The sequence below is a fragment of the Eptesicus fuscus genome, chromosome 22 (genome assembly GCF_027574615.1).
Source record: "Eptesicus fuscus isolate TK198812 chromosome 22, DD_ASM_mEF_20220401, whole genome shotgun sequence".
NCBI lineage: Eukaryota > Metazoa > Chordata > Mammalia > Chiroptera > Vespertilionidae > Eptesicus > Eptesicus fuscus.
Window position 1 is genome coordinate 38,729,244 of NC_072494.1, and position 17,318 is coordinate 38,746,561.

A 17,318-nucleotide genomic window follows, 5' to 3' on the forward strand; every position below is an offset into this window, starting at 1 on the left:
AGTCCCAAAGAATTCAGATTTTTGGCCTTGGTCTCTCTCCTCCTCCTTTCACCGTTGGCGTTGCAGGAGGAAAGTCGGCACAAGGAGAAGATTTCCGCCAAGATAGAGGCTTTGAATGCAAAGACACCGTCTCTGGCCCAGGCGATCGCTTCCTGGAAGCTGCAGTTGGAAGATGATCATGCCTTTCAGGAGTTCAACTGGAAGGCTGATGTGGCAGAGGCCTGGATAGGTATGATGGGTGAAGGCCAGGGTGCTGGGGCTTGAGAAATGCTGATACATTTTCTAATACAATGGTTCCTGGGGCTTTCTCACTTACCTTGTGAAGAGAGGTGCTCCCTCCATCACCCATTCCTGTCCTCCTGGGACGCAATTACAATGACACTCACATGTGTTCACACACGTGCTGAAGTATCAGAGAACATCTTTTTGAAAATTGGTGATTTCGCATGTGATATTCAAAGATAGGGCTGTGGCCAAAACTTCTAGGAAATAAATGTGTGTTTGATTTAATTAAAATTTATGTCTAATATGAATTTTTGTGTTCTATGAAACACTCAGACGTTCCCTTGGTGCTAGCTTTGTTTTGGTCAGTTTATCCTGAATAAGTCTATAGAACAATCCATTCGCCCCCAATTTAATATTTACTCACAGCCCAAGGAATTGCCGACTTGTAGAGTTAGGAGGCTCTCTTGGGAACTATAGGACATATTCCTTTTCTCCTTATCAAGTCTGATCCAAGATCAACTATCTTTCTCAACCTATTAATGATCTTTGTTCTTTAGCTGAAAAGGAAAGAAGCCTGAAGATCAATGGCAACGGTGCAGACCTCACTGCCTTCCTCACTCTCCTGGCAAAGCAGGTGAGAGCAGGGTTGCCTTTGTAATAGACGCCCGTGAGGGCCAAGACCCATATCGCACAGAAGCTGAACACATAGGATTATCCACTGCTAGGTTATGTGGTTTTATTGTCTGTGGGACCTGTAATATTGTTCCTTTTATTCTTCCTGTCATTGATCATTTGCTAGTTTTTTCTCCCTCTTTGCCTCTCCCTGCCCACTCTCTCCAATTAATTTTGCAACACATATTTACCATTTTTATTAGAGAATCAACATTTGGCTTTTTAATTTTTTCTGTTCTATCTTTATATTATATTTCATTAATAACTTTTTATATCTTTAAATCTTTACCATTTTCTTTAACTTTCTTCATGATTACTTGATTAAAAATTTTTTTAAGATAGATGTTGAGATTTCAAATATTTAGCCATTGTTTTATAATATAGTAGAGGCCCGGTGCATGAAATTTGTGCACTGGTGGGGGGAGGTCTCTCAGCCCAGCCTGCACCCTTTCGCAGTCTGGGAGCCCTCAGAGGATGTCCGACTGATGGCTCGGGCCTAAGCCGTCAGTCGGACATCCTTAGTGCTGCTGTGGAGGTGGGAGAGGCTCTCGCCATCGCTGCTGCTCTCGCCAGCCATCAGCCTGACTTGTGACTGAGTGGAGCTCCCCCTGTGGGAGCACACTGACCACCAGGGGGCAGCTCCTGCATTGAGCGTCTGCCCTCTGGTGGTCAGTGTGTGTCATAGCGACCAGTCATTCCAGCGACCAGTAGTTCTGCAGTTCAGTCAATTTGCATATAACCCTTTTATTTTATAGGATTGATTTAAGGATATAAATTTCTAAGTAAGGCTTAACTGCATCTCAGAAATTTTATATTTTTGTTGTTCAGTTAAATATGTTCTATCTAACTTAATTTCTTATTTGACCCACTAATTATTCTGTTTTGGTGAATAGTTTTTATACAATTGAAAGAATGTGTATTTATTCAGTGGTTTATATTACCTATTATATTTTGTTAATCATGTTGTTTAAATACTTATTATTTTTATATGTTTTGAGGCTAGGTTGAAAGTTGTGTTGACATTTAGAATAATGCAATCATCTTGATGAATTGATACTTTTAATTATGAAATGGTCATCTTTCTAATAACATTTCTTAATTTAATACTAGAATACTACACCAATTTGTTTGTTTGTTTGTTTATAGTATATATCTGTTTTCATCTTCTGTTGTTTTTTTATGTTTCTGTGTCTTTATATTTTATTTTATTTTTCTTGTTGATATATTTATAAACTGCAAAATGATTACCATCATAGAATTACATAATACTTTCATTCTGTCACATAATTACCATTTGTGTTTAGTAAGAACATTTAATATTTACTCTCTTAACAGCTTTCAAGTATGTAAGTATATAATACAGTATTATTTGCTAAAGTAACCTTGCTGTATATTAGATCCCAGAACTTGTTAAAAGGAAGTTTATACCCTTGGTACCCCTCCCTGGTCCTCAGTTCTTAGTAACCACTATTTGAGATTCACATATAAGTGCATCATACAGTGTTTGTCTTTCTCTGACTTATTTCACTTAGCACAATGCCCTCAAATTTCATCCAAGTTGTTGCAAATGGCAGGGTATCCTTCTTTCTCATGACTAAATAATATTCCATTGTATGTATGTATCTACCTCTCTATATTACATCTTCTTTTTCTTTTTTTTAATCCTCACCTGAGGTATGTTTTATTGATTTAGAGAGAGTAAGGGAGAGAGAGAGAGAAACATCGATGTGAGAGAAACATCAATTGGTTGACTACCCTACACACCCTGACTAGGGATCAAACTGCGACCTAAGTATGTGCCCTGACCAGGAATTGAACCCAAAACCTTACTGATGTGTGGGACAATGCTCCAACCACCTGTGCCACCTAGCCCGGGCTATATTGCATCTTCTTTGCCTGCTTATCTGTTGCTGAACACTTAGGTTGTTTCTATATCTCAGCTATTGTGAACGATGCTGCAGTGAACATAGAAATGCAGAGTGCCTTTAAATTTTCTAAAATTTTAGAGATATTATATAATGAGTATGGCTTTGTCTATCTAATTTGATCATTTTATTGGAATAGTGAGTTCATTTACATTTAAACTAATTCATTGATAAGGTTTTACTTAAAACTGTAATCTAACACCTCCCATTCCCCATCCAACCCCTACTTTTTAGCTAGGGATTGAATTGCTTCAAAGTATACTTTTAGTTTTATTTATTTATTTATCTATCTACTTATTTATTTATCTGAGGACTAGTCCCTTTTCAGTTTGCTTTTACACCTGGGACCTTTCAGGGGTTTCAACTAAATCTCTTTCGCTGGGGCTGCTCATGCTGACTGTGTCCTGGAATCAGCACTGTGTGACTCCAGAGAAGTGTCTGTAGCGCTTTAGATCCACAGCTGCTGTTTTCCGCTGGGCTTCTAGGACTTGTGTCCTACACAGTTTAGGACTCTGTAAAGGTCTCGAGAGGAAAGGACAGTGGGAATAGTGAGCCTACTTTTCTGCAGTTCCCTCTTCATGGCTCCTCAAACCCTGGCTGCCCCAGTCCCCAGAACTCCAGTTTTTGTCTGTTTAGCTCCATCTGAAGCTCTCATCAGCTGCTTTCCCCTCTGACCCTGTTCAGTGTATACTTCAAAAGCAAAAGTAACAGAGACTATTACTCTTACTCTACTACCAGTCCCTCCTCTCCAGGACTTTAATTCTTGAATTACAGCCACCTGAGCTTCATTCTGATCTTTTTCAAACAGCTGATATTTTTGTGCTTTTACCCAGTGGTTAAAGCTGTTCTCAAAGAGAGAATTGGTCCAATACAAGCTACTCAATTAAAGCTGGAAGTGGAACATCCCTAATTCTGTGATTCTGATACCAACATCTCCCAAAAATATCATTTGTGTAATATAGCATCTGTAGGTCTTTTATAAATTTCCATACTTCCAAGATCTCCAGTAGCGCACTGCTGGTAATTAGAACACAAAGTCTAATAAGTGATACAAAAGAGTCTTAGAAAGAATGTGAGCTCAAATCTAATTTCAAAACATACATCGGAATGTAGCCATAATCCCAATCCCAAATGTTTACTTACGTGTCTAAATCGTATTTCCTTTTCCTTGGCCATCATTCTAACTCTTTTCTAGTCCTTATCTTGTTCATGATAAAAATATGGTGGAACCCAGGTGTAAATGACCCTTCGGAATCTGCATTCATTCTCTGCTCACTGCTTCTCTCTGGTCTTTCTCAGGACACACTGGATGCCAGTGTGCAGAGCTTTCAACAGGAGAGACTGGGTAAGATAACTGACCTAAAGGACCAGCTGGTGGCTGCCCAGCACAGCCAGTCCAAAGCCATCGAGGAGCGCCATGCTGCCCTGCTGAGGCGCTGGGAGCAGCTGCTGGAAGCCTGTGCAGCCCACAGGCAGAAATTGCTGGAGAAACAGCTGCCCCTGCAGAAGGTAAAGGTTACAAAATGATGAGGCGTGATAAGACCTTGATTCTATATTAGCGATGGAATCTAGAAACAAATAGTGGAAACCCTGTTTGGATATATTTGAGTGTGTACTTTGGAAAGGACCAGAAAGATATTCTTACTGAGCAAAAAGACTTTAGATTGCTAGGGAGGTTGTTTTAGACTTTTATCAGTTATCCAGATGACTTGAGATGAAAGCTCGGCACAGGTAATAGAAGAGGTAGGTGGCACAACAGGGTGAGCGATCTTACTGTATAGCAGCCCTACAACTGCTTTTCTCCAGTTCAAATAAAATAGCTAAACAAGTAAATATTGTGTTCTTACATGTCACTTAACATCTCTGAACCTTGATTCTTCCATTTATGAAATAGGATAATATTACCACCACCTCTTGCTGGTCCCTGTTATTACTATTAAAAAGGATAATGGATCTGAAAAATTCAGTATAAACCACTAAGTTCTATATGGATATAAGTGACTAAAATGTCCTTTCTAATTGGTTGCTAAGGTATTAGATGTTGATAATAAAAAATCAATAATGAAAGGAAGTTGGACCCGGTCAGTAAATTACTGAGCACTCCTACACCATAAGTATTATACCATACAAGGTAGGGAGTTAGGGAAATTGGAAAACTAACATACAAATAAAAACCAGACAGTTTGAAAAAAAAATAGTCAGTCTGGACCCTTAGTTAATTTTTACTCTATTGAAAGACATGAAACCTAATTTTAATGAAAAAATAAATCAATTAATGGAATATCCTACCTTATAATAGAGAAACATGCAAATTGACCGCACCTCCGCTATGCCCACGATTGGGCCGGCGGGAGGCTGGGGGGCGGGACTCCGGGTGGCCTATCCAGCCGTTGAGAAGATCAAGATGGCGGCGCCCAGTCCTCTTAGTTTTGGGGCTCGCTGGGAAGATCGCCGCCCCGGGGAGGTGAGGCCGGGCTGCCCAGCCGCTCCCGGGGGTCCCTGGGGAGATCGGCAACCCAGGGGGGTGTGGCCGGGCCCATCCAGCCGCTCCTGGGGGTCCCTGGAGAGATCGTCAACCTGGGGGGGCGTGGCCGGGTCCGCCCAGCCGCTCTCGGGGGTCCCTGGGGAGATCAGCAACACAGGGGGCGTGGCCGCCCCGCCCAGCCTCTCCCGGGGGCCCCTGGGGCAATCGGCAACCCGGGGGGGCGTGGCCGGGCCCGCTCAGCCGCTCCCAGAGATCGGCACCCCGGGGAGGTGAGGCGGGACTCGCCCAGCCGCTCCCGGGGTCCCTGGGAACCTTGCAGGCATGTGGTTGCTGAGACCCAGACCAGGCCTCTGGCCACAGATTCATAGCTTTGCAGAGACCTAGGGCAGGGATCTGCCTCATCTGCAGAGAGACAGAGGTTCTGCAGTGCCCCCAAGACATGGGTGGGCCCAGCCAGGGATCAAGGGGCATGGAAGGACTCCTGGCAGAGGGGCAAGGACCCTCACCCCTGAGGCGGGGTTTGAGGGGTGGTGCCACCTCAGTGGAGGGGTGCTGCACTGCAGGGTACTGGACTGACTGATGTGATTCAGAGAAGCTCCCAGTGCTAACCGGCCATGCTCAGGCGGCCTTCACACTTCAGAGGCAGTGACTCCTGCTCCTGCCTTGACCCAAAAGCAAGCTCGCGACACCCTGCCCCATGGCAGAGCATGCCTAGGCAGTGAGTGGGAAGCCTTCCACCTGCTTCGGAGAAGGGGGGGCAGTAAAGAATGGGGGGAGAGGAAAGAATGTGGAGCATCCGCAATGAAGAGGTGCTTGAGAAAGAGGCTCGGAAGCCTGACTGGAAGGTTTGTTCTGTTTGCTGGGCGGCTGCCCCTTAGGAAGCGCAAAGAGCATGGCTCTGAGGGCTTCCTGTGTGCTGAGTCAAGTTCCACAGCCAACTGGAATTGGCCTCAGTTTCCTGGTCTGTAAAATGGATTAAGCATGTCCCAGTGCCTTCACTGAGCTTTGATGGCCAATTGAGATACTATATAAAGAAAATGAGGGAAGAAGTGAGAAAGAAAAGGAAGGACAAGCAACACGAAAGAAAGACTGAAAGGAACCTTGTCACTTAAATAGGGAATATAGTCAATAGTGTTGTAATGATGGTATGATGCCAGGTGGGTACTAGAAATATCGGGGAACACTTTGTAAAGTATATGATTGTCTAACCACTATTCTGTAAATAATATAAAACCTGAAACCAATACAAAATAATGTTGAATGTAAAGAAATGAAAATTGGAGTGAAATTTTTATAAATTTCAAAGTTTAAATAAAAGCTGTAAAGGAAGGAAGGGGAGAATAAAAAGTGTTTTTCATTTTACCACTTCATTAAAAAGACAGTTGTCGCCGAAACCGGTTTGGCTCGGTGGATGGAGCGTCGGTCTGCGGACTGAAAGGTCCCAGGTTCAATTCCGGTCAAGAGCATGTACATTGGTTGTGGGCACATCCCCGGTAGGGGGTGTGCAGGAGGCAGCTGGTCGATGTTTCTCTCTCATCGATGTTTCTAGCTCTCTATCCCTCTCCCTTCCTCTCTGTAAAAAATCAATAAAATATATTTAAAAAAAAAAAAAGACAGTTGTCTTTATATGGTGCTTTTATACTTTTCTAAGTCATTATCTCATTTTAATTTCCGGGCAACTTAAAGACAAGATAAGTATTCCCTCCACTATTCAAAGAAAGGAAATCTTGGTGTCTGGTCCTAATGATTCAATCGTCAAGCCCTTATTGTAAAGCAGGGTTAGTAAAATTTTCTGTGAAGGGTCATATCTATACTAATAAAAGCCTTGGGGGTGATCAGGCCAGCAGGGGAGGGTATTTGGGGGCAATCAGGCCCGCAGAGGAGCAGTTAGGGGGCAATCAGGCCAGCAAGGGAGCAGTTAGGGGGCAATCAGGCAGGTAGGTGAGCGGTTAGGAGCCAGCGGTCCCAGATTGTGAGAGGGATGTCCAACTGCAGGTTTAGGCCCGATTCCACAGGGATCAGGCCTAAACCTGCAGTTGGACATCCCCCGAGGGGTCCCATATTAGAGAGGGTGCAAGCTGGGCTGAGGGACACCCTCCCCAGTGCACGAATTTCGTGCACCGGGCCTCTAGTATATATATAATAAAATAATAGAATCAGATTGTGAAATATCTTTTCTCTCTCTCTCTCTCTCTCTCTCTCTCTCTCTCTCTCTCTCACACACACACACACAATATGATTCTATTATTTTACTTTCTGATTATAAAATATTTGTAAAATATTCAGTTGATCCATACTATTTTGAAAATAATAAGAAGTACTTTATAGGTTTTTATATTCTTCATATGAGTTTTCTCTGTGCTGGTCTATTTTAGCATATAGATTGCAGAAATCAGTACCGGGAAGATATAATAGTGCACAACCTCTTTAATGCCTGTTTTGGGATGAAAACAAATTTGCATAACAAATATCTGTGGAAGAACTGTCTGCTGACCTCAAATCTATGATGATTTTAAATTTAAAATATTTTTGATGACATGCTGTTTAGAACAATCCATGTTATTGCTCTAATTCAGGAGTTCAGTCATTCAGAACATACAGATAACTCCAGAGAGTATTGCAGGAATAGGAATAAAGGTTAGAGTGTAGGAAAGGGATTTAAACAGGAACTGCAAGCATGAGATGAGCCCTGAACAAGTTTTAGAAGGATGATAGGAAAAGAACTCAGTCTTCAAAGAGATGTTAGAGAGGTATGGTCTGTAGACAATCAGAAGAAAGAGGAAGTGGATAAAGGATAGGATAGATTTGCCTATTTCATGAATGATTCATTCATTTAACATCTATTTTTGCATGTCTACTATGTGCCAAATAGAATTGAAACAGATTTCAGAATAAGAAATCATAAAATCTTCTCATTGAAAACAACCGTTGTCACTTTTGGAATCTTAGAGCTAAAATGTCTCTAGAAATCATTCAACTTGCTCATTTGCAGATGATAGAAAACTTGACCAATTTCACAATGAGATGCCAAGATCAGGACTTACATTTCTAACTCACTTGTCTACCCATATGATTGTGTGGTTCCCGTTAGTTTTAGTTCTGTTCTTTTAATGGGTTTGCCCTGAAAATATTGAAGACAATTACTTTTTTATTTTTTATTCTGAGTCTTCTTTCCTCTTTTTCTCTTCTCTTTCTATTGGGAAAGATGAGGTGTCTTTTTTTTTTCTCTCTCTCTCTCTGTAGGCTGAGGAGCTATTCATGGAATTTGCACACAAGGCTTCAGCTTTCAACCACTGGTGTGAGAATGCTGAGGAGGACCTGTCAGAAAATGTGCACTGTGTCTCCCTGAATGAGATTCGCCAGCTCCAGAAGGACCACGAGGCTTTCCTGGCCTCCTTGGCCAAGGCCCAGGAAGATTTGAACTATCTGCGAGAGCTAGACCAGCAGATTAAGTCCTTAAATGTGCCCTCCAGCCCTTACACCTGGTTAACCATGGAGGTGCTAGAAAGGATGTGGAAGCACCTACCTGACATCATCAAGGTAGACTGAGGCACAGCAGGGACTTCCTGTGGCTATAGTGATCATGACAATTGAGTGGAGTATCCAAGTTGGGGGACTTTTGAGAAAAAAAGGAACATTTTTAATTGGGAAAGCAGTCTTAAATTGGATAGTCTAAGAGATATTTGAAAATATGTTCACAATAAGTATAGCCCTGTATAACATAGTTTGAACAGCTTTATGCTTCAGGGTGTTGAGCAGTGATGTAAGGCAGCAAACACAAGCTCCAGGACATGACTCTGAAAATGAGTTATAGAGAGTTCACGAGGCTTGCAGATGTCTTTAAAGTCTCTATATGCCTTCATCCAAAGCATTCTCTATTTTATACACACCTCCAAAAGTGCCTTTTAAATGTGTTTGCACTAACTTTTGTCTGTCTATAATGATGTTCATTATAGAAGCTATGGACAATATTTAAAAGTTTAACAAAGAAAAATTTTACCATAAAATCACCAATTTTAGATGGCAACTCTTATAACTACCTTTCCCTTTAAGGCTGTTTTTATGTTCATTTAAATGAAATTTCACTTGGAAAAAAATAAGCAGAAAGATTTGCCTTCATTGTTTTGTTGTTTTTACTGAGTTTTGCCTTTGAAACATCTGCAAATACTTATGGGAAGTGACATGAGTTTTCCTCACCTTTCCGAGATGAGAAGAGGTAGGCTGGAAGCAATATGAGCACATAGGCACATGCCTCCGGAATATAAGTTTGGGAGAGTTGAGGTATGGCTGAGCCTGGGAACCAATTATTTTACTGCAAAGAAAGATCTTCAATGTGCAATCCGCTGTCTGTGATTTGGGTTTCTAGGAACGGGAGCAAGAGCTGCAAAAGGAAGAGGAAAGACAGGTCAAGAACTTTGAGATGTGCCAGGAGTTTGAACAGAATGCCAGTGCCTTCCTTCAGTGGATCCTGGAAACCAGGTGTGCTATGTTACCTCAAAAATTATGATCCTTATGCCACACACTCCATTTCCCATAAGGATAAAGTTCATAAAGGAGGGGAAGGAGAGGGACTCCTACAGCATTTAATCTGTCCTAAATTACCATGTGCTTTCTATTGGTAATTGGTTACTTTCTGAATCAATCCTTGCAAAACTGAGAAATGAGAGATTCAGCCTTCTACCCATTGTGTACCCTTCAATATTCTCTTCTTGAGACTCTCAATTTTTTTCTGTTGCCTATAATTACAGTTCAAAAATAATAACAGTTCTTTTTTATTTAAAATTTTTAATGCTGACATTATCTTTGCATTTTACAAAGTACTTCTCTGTCCATTGACTCACTTAACTTTTAGAGCACCCTGGAAAAGTATACAGAGAAGACCTTATTACCTCTGAGGGAAAGAAGTTTAGTAGATACATTGGTGGGCTCACGGCCACATGTGTATTTATTGACACAGCAGAAGTAGAGCACATTGTAAACATCTAGTATGAAGCTCATATGTTGCCTGACTAAAGCTGTGATGGGAATCAAGTGAGATGGTATATGCTAATTGCTTTGATGGAATCCAAAGTGTTCTGTACGTGAAAATAACATTTGTCGCATCTTCTGGGCAAATGACCTTGAAAAGGAGGAGACCTAGAAGGTGTAATACACATTAGAATAAATGCTCTAAGTTGGTAGACTGTATTCAGTAACTGGGTCAGATTTGTGGAATTTTGAGAGTTAAAGAATTGGTTTAGACAATCCTTGTTTCTACACACCACTGACAAGGATAAATCACACAATTAACAAAAGGAAAATCAGTCTCATGGCCAAAAAACCCCTGAGAGAAGGCACAAGCAACACAGCTCTGCCTTCTCTTCCTTTGGGTTTGGTCCCTCCTCCTCTGGCATCATGTGCCCCACACTGAGCATATCACGTGACCACCTGTGCTCTCTCTACTACAGCAAGTAGCTGCATGGAAGGCTGTTAGCTTCTGGGTGTGAAAGAGACTTTGGAAACAGTGGATGGAACATGTTCATATGTTTTTGGCTACAAAAGAATTTAGAATGTTTCATAAATCTGAAGTAAAAAAGATCGTTAAAGTAACCCATATTAACATATGATTTCCCTTTCTTTCTTCTGACTCCTGTTCCGGACCTTCATGTCCAGGGCTTATTTTCTGGATGGGTCAGTATTTTATGTTACCATGTTTGTTTTGTTCTAGCATTCGGGAATGATTAAACAAGGAGACCTTAGTACTGGGGCATCTCATCTCATCTCAATCTGATGATGCCCCAATAAAAATGTGGGGTAAGAAGGAGAAGCATAGTATATATTATTCTGGCTCAATACCCCAATAGGTGGAATCTTGTTTACATTAAGTTAAGAGAGTGTTTGAGAATAAGAACTAGGAGAAAGACCTGGAATCCCTCTCATAGGCAGAGTAGTACTAGAAGGGACCTGAGTTCCTTCTCATATGTCTGGCAAGGTTGCCAATAGGTAGAAGGGTTGGTTTCATGAAAATTTGGTGTTGGGTAAATTTATTTTAGGGAGGCCAAGTAACTTGGAAGAAGTAGCAGTAGAAAAATGCAGGAGCTCTGAGTTTGTCTGTCTTTGTGAAATATGGACCTCTGATATTATAAGTAACTTTTTTAATCTGGTTCTTAACTAGATCTTTGCTCAAAGAAACAGGAACTCTGGAATCCCAATTGGAAGCAAATAAAGTAAGTAATGTTTATTCATTAGGTCAAGATATTGCCAGCATTATAAGAGTGCAAGAAAAACTACTTAAAGGAAACTCTTAAATAAACACTTTTATGCAAATTCCCTGGCCTGAAAGTCAAGGGTCTACGGCTCTGGTGCCAACTTTGCCAAAATGTTATTCTAACCATTGGCCACCACTTTAAGGACATCAGTTTGCTGAACTCTCTAAACTACAATTTCTGTATCTATGCAATAATGTTAATGATATTTCTATTATAGAGTTACTGTTATTGATTAAGAGAAAAAGTGCAAGGCTGCTAGCTTACAACTAGAAACACTGACAATTTTTAAATTTTATAATGACAATTATTTGATAATGCAACTGAATCTAGATGATCTCTTAAAAATTGAGTGAAGCAATGGGCTACAACTGTGTTTCTTACCCTTATTTTCATTATTGACCCCTCTGGGAGAAAATTTTAACTAATTACATTTTATTTCTTCCTAATGAGAGAAGTTAAATACTAAAGAATAAGACATTGTCAGATAGGGAGTTCTCGTTCTCGTCAAGAAGGTGAGTACGTAATTGGTGTGCTGGCCCCCTGCCATGACCACATCAAAATTACAATTAAATTATAGCATGATCAACCTGCAGAACCATTTGAATACTAGCTGAACATAAGTGTTGTTACTAAGGATACAAAGAAGAAGCCATCATCCAGACTGATAGGAAGAGGGGAAGAATTAAAACAGGCTGGATCCACACCCATATGTGCCAGTTGAGAATGTGGTGGGATATCTCAGCTTCAGAAGTCTTCACTGAGGAGCAAAGGGAATCCCAGCATCTACCATGTTCATGGATTGGAAGAAAGACCATCATTAAAGCATCCATACTACCCAAAGCAATCTACAGATTTAATGCAATTCCTATCAAGATACCAATAGTTTTTCTGAGTAGTTTATTTATCATGGAGGACGGGAATATCCCTGAAAATAATTGAATGAAAGCAGTTAGAGGAAACCCCAACTCATCCATTTCTTATTTTCACTCCCCTCCCTAGGTCTGGAGTGGTGCCCTGGGTGACTCTCTGTCTTCTAATTTTCCAGAGAAAGCAGAAGGAGATCCAGCTGATGAAGCGCCAGCTGACCAAGATTGAGGATCTGGGAGACAACCTAGAAGAGGCTCTGGTTCTGGACATCAAATACAGCACCATTGGGTTGGCACAGCAGTGGGACCAGCTCTATCAGCTTGGGATGCGAATGCAACACAACCTGGAACAACAAATCCAAGCCAAGTACTGGGAACCTATGGGCAGGGTTAGGGAAGGGTGTGGATGATACTAGTTAACTCCAAGGGCTAGACTTTGGGGTACTGGTTAAAAGCACCCCTTAAGAGCTAGTACACTCACTGTATTCAGAAACAATATTCTCTTTACTGCCCCACCGAACGATGGTTTCTCTTTATTCTATTATGCAATAGGAGACAGTGCTCTCATTGTCCTGAAAATACTCATCCGCCAATTCTCGAATTCCTTCACCATATTATGTAATCTCTTCAGAGAGCATTCCCTTTTGTAAATTTTTCCCCTAAAATGTCTAAAATGCAAGAAATAGTCAAGATATGGAGCAGAAAAGCAGAATTCATTTTTTCCCTAAACAAATTAATTGTCTTAAAGAAGCTTTAGGTCTCCATAGCTTTTTTGGCAGTGTTATTATCTCAATCAGAGATTTATGTAAAGAGTTTGATAATAAACATTTTAAACTCTGTGAGCCAGGCCCTAGCTGGATAGCTTATTTGGTTAGAGCCCTGTCCTGGTACAAGTTTATGGGTTCAATCCCTAGCCAGGACACTTACAACTATCAACCAATGAATGCACAAATAAGTATGGTATCTCTCCTTCTCTCTCTCTCAAATCAATTTTAAAAATTAAATTTTTTGAGTCATGTAGTCTCAGTTGTAACTACTCAACTCTGATGTTGTGGAGAGAAACCAGCTATTGATAATCCATAAATGAATGAGCATGAACATAATACAATAAAATATTATTTATGGACATTTAAATTTAAATTTTATGTATGCTTAATAAAGCATTCTTTTTTAATCATTTCAACCATGTAAAAATATAAAAACTATGAATAATGCTGCAATGAACACAGTTTCACACAATGCAATACACAGATGATTAATCCCTGCTTTATGTTTGACATCATAGAATTGTACACTTGAAACCTATATAAACTTATTAACCAATTTCAATTTAAAAATATAAAAACATTCTTAGCTCATTGACTGTACAAAAGCAAGTGACAGACTGGATTTGGCCCTAAAGTAGATGACTCAAATAGTGAAACAGTCACTAAAATTTCTATTTCATGTGACTTAGCTTCTGCTTTTCTCTGTTTTGTTTCATGAGGTAATTTTTTTTCCTTTCAGAGATACTATAGGTGTGAGTGAGGAGACACTGAAGGAGTTTAGCACAACCTATAAGTGAGTATCCTATATAATAAGAGGCTAATATGCTAAGTGTCCAGTTGTTCAGTTGGCCATTCAACCAATCAAAGCATATTGCTATGACATACACTGACCACCAGGAGGCAGATGCTCTGACCAGTAGGTTGGCTTGCTGCTGGGGTCTGGCCAATCGGGACTGAGCCAAATGGGCCAGATACGCCCTGGAGCCCTCCTGTGGTCCCTCCCCCACTGGCCAACCTCCTGCATCCCTCCCTGACCCCAATCCCTGATTGTGCACTGGTGGGGTCTCTTGGCCTGGCCTGTGCCCTCTTGCAATCTGGGCTGATCCCCTCCCCCACCCCACCCCCAAGAGTGCACGATTTTCGTGCACCAGGCTTCTAGTAACTTTATAATTGATTTGTTCTTTGTTTTTCAGACCATTCAAAATAAATCTCAAATACATTTTTTTCCCTTCAATGTGGCTTATTAGGATTTTAAATGAAGATCTAGATATGTTATTTAGCTTTAAGTTATAGCTTGTAATATGTCACTGAAATTCCTATATTTTAGAAATACCTTTTTTATGTTCAACATTTTATCCTTTTTCCTCCAACCATTAGGTTAAAAAAAAAAGTGTAGAAGCACAGGCAAGCTGTCCATTCATTTCTTTGATAAGATTATGCTATGCTGCTTGGCCAGCATGGCTCAATGGTTGAGCGTCATGACCTATGAACCAGGAGGTCACAGTTTGATTCCTGGTCAGGACACATGCCCGGGTTGTAGGCTTGATTCCCAGTGTGGGGCATGCAGGAGGCAGCCAATCAATGATTCTCTCTCATTGATGTTTCTATCTCTCTCCTTCTCCCTTCCTCTCTGAAATCAATAAAAATACATTTTGTAAAAAGATTATGCCATGTTAATAAAGCTCCAGCTGATGCAACGAAACTGTTCTTTTCCATTGTTAATATGCTTCTCTACTGAACTTGATAAAATGTTTTTATTTTATAGACACTTTGATGAGAATTTGACAGGGCGCTTGAGTCACAAAGATTTCCGGTCCTGCCTGAGAGGACTCAATTACTACTTGCCTATGGTGGAGGAGGGTGAACCTGAGCCCAAGTTCGAGAAATTCCTGGATGTCGTCGATCCAGGGAGGTAGGAGGAAGACCAAGGCCAGACCGTACCAGGGAATGGGGCTTTGCAGGATAAGCACAAAGAGTAAAGTAATCCACAGGCATTAACTCGCCTTGAGAATAGGAACATGCAGACCACAATAAATGAACAGCTTTTGGTGCGCTTCCAGGATTAGCTCAGAAGTTCATGGCACTAACTGCAACTCAGGCACCAGTCCTGCAATTTGATTAATCCCTGCTTTATGTTTGACATGAATTTCAGTTAGTTCTGAGCATGGAACTTGACAGAAGAGTCCCTTCACGTGTATAATGTCTTAGGAGAGGATCACTAACATGTGGGAGTGGGGTTGTTGTATGCTTGTAAGGGTGACATAGAATCATAGAGGTACCGCATTATTGTTAGGGACTAATTCTTTCTAATACCAAAACCAAAGAAGACCAGAAATAGAGGTCCTCAAATCAACGTGAAGAGCTTGAGGTACTAGATACAGGGTACTGGTGCTGATGGGAAATTCTGAAATTCTATATAGTGTGTCAGGCCCATATAGAAACAGAGGCTGGAACTTGGGAAACAGTTTATTTGGCTGTAAGGGGATGAGAACGAGGGTCAAATAGGTCATAGTCTTAGAGAGCTGAGTTGGAAAGGCACTTGGAAAATCCAGTTTCCCTCTGTCTCTGGACACCAAGTAGAATGAGAACGGGACCTGTTTCTTCTCTGTGTTGAGAGGGCACAGTTCCTGATCCATTTATCTGACAGGAAGGGCTATATCTCACTGGAAGAATATACCTCATTCCTGATTGACAAGGAATCAGAGAACATCAAGACCAGCGATGAAATAGAGAATGCTTTCCAAGCCTTGGCAGAGGGCAAGACCTATATTACCAAAGAGGACATGAAGCAGGTACGATTCCAATTGCACCTACCCTCATTGTGCTCTCATAACAACCTAGATTTTGCTCATCTCAGGCCTACTTGCCTACTATCCCCCACCTCTTTGTTTTTCTGTAGATATCACCTGCTTTGGTCGCCATTTCATGTTGTGATCAAAATGCAGAGTCAACCTCTAATGACTATCAGGGTCAATCCCAAACCTGAAACTCGTTTTCAAGAATGCTTTTTATCCCATTTACTTAGCAAGCCAAATTTAGAGAAGGGGATAAGAAGCATAGTCAGAGTGACATGGAACTCTTCAAGTAACAGTTGACTTGAAGAGATTGTTGGTTTTATTCATTAGAAAATATGAGTTACTGTGAAAGGTATGTGATATGAACAGTGCTGGCTTTTTCTTCTAACGTTCCTCCACTCCCTGAGTTTAGGGAACACTGGCATCCCAAGGAACCATCTATTTTGAATTCTTACTCCTGCATCTTCTTCCTCTTGTGTTTCAGGCTCTAACACCAGAACAAGTGTCCTTCTGTGCCTCACATATGCAGCAATACGTGGACCCACGGGGCCGAAGCCACCCTGCTGGCTATGACTACGTTGGCTTCACCAATTCCTTCTTTGGCAACTGATAAGCGACTCTTACTAGATCATATAAAATCTTGGTTGTGGAATTATTGGGGAATGAAAGAGGCAAATGCAGAGGGAAGAAAGATAGTAGTGTGTGTGTGTGTGTATGTGTGTGTGTGTGTGTGTGTGTGTATTACATTTATTGCAGGAGCCGAAAGAGAAACAACCTTGGGAGATAGAAGGCATTAGTAGAGTTGGAGAAGAGGAGACCAGGGGCTTATTTTGCATGAAACGAATTAAATCAACTGATGGGTACCAAGTTCTCTCTTTTCTAAAAGAAAATAAATTAAATTTATTAGGGTGACATCGGTTAATAAAATCATATAAATTTCAAGTATACAATTCTATGAGACATCATTCGTATATTGCATTGTAAGCCCACTACCCAAAGTAAAATCTTGCATCACCAAACATGGACCCCTTTTACCTTTTACAAATTCCCTCCCACTTCCTTCTGGTAACCACAATACTGTTGTCTGTATCTATGAGTTTTTGTTTCATTTTCATTTCTTTTTTTCTGTATCTTTTTAAAATGCATCTTTACTGTTGAAAGCATTACAGATGTGCCCTTTATTCCCCCCACTGACCCCCTTCACCCTGCACTCGCCCCTCCCAAGCCTTCACCACACTATTGTCTGTGTCCATGGGCTAAGCATATATTCACATAAATTCCCAGGTTAATCTCTCTCCACCTACCCTCCTACCCCCATCTTCCTTCTGAGACTCT

At 41.0% G+C, this 17,318-nt stretch overlaps 1 protein-coding gene across 1 annotated transcript in view; it reads left to right on the top strand.

The window, feature by feature from the left end:
* Positions 1–16,649, top strand: part of SPTA1 (spectrin alpha, erythrocytic 1) — a 71,355-nt gene extending 54,706 nt beyond the window's left edge. Inside the window, exons 40-51 of the mRNA XM_054711525.1 lie at positions 67–229; positions 783–859; positions 4,122–4,331; positions 8,551–8,847; positions 9,674–9,786; positions 10,960–10,977; positions 11,462–11,513; positions 12,601–12,788; positions 13,928–13,981; positions 14,954–15,100; positions 15,836–15,980; positions 16,468–16,649. Of these exons, the coding sequence (XP_054567500.1) occupies positions 67–229; positions 783–859; positions 4,122–4,331; positions 8,551–8,847; positions 9,674–9,786; positions 10,960–10,977; positions 11,462–11,513; positions 12,601–12,788; positions 13,928–13,981; positions 14,954–15,100; positions 15,836–15,980; positions 16,468–16,593 (1,590 nt within the window). The 3' untranslated portion in view covers positions 16,594–16,649. The remainder of the gene's footprint in view (positions 1–66; positions 230–782; positions 860–4,121; positions 4,332–8,550; positions 8,848–9,673; positions 9,787–10,959; positions 10,978–11,461; positions 11,514–12,600; positions 12,789–13,927; positions 13,982–14,953; positions 15,101–15,835; positions 15,981–16,467) is intronic.
* Positions 16,650–17,318: the final 669 nt, after the last annotated feature.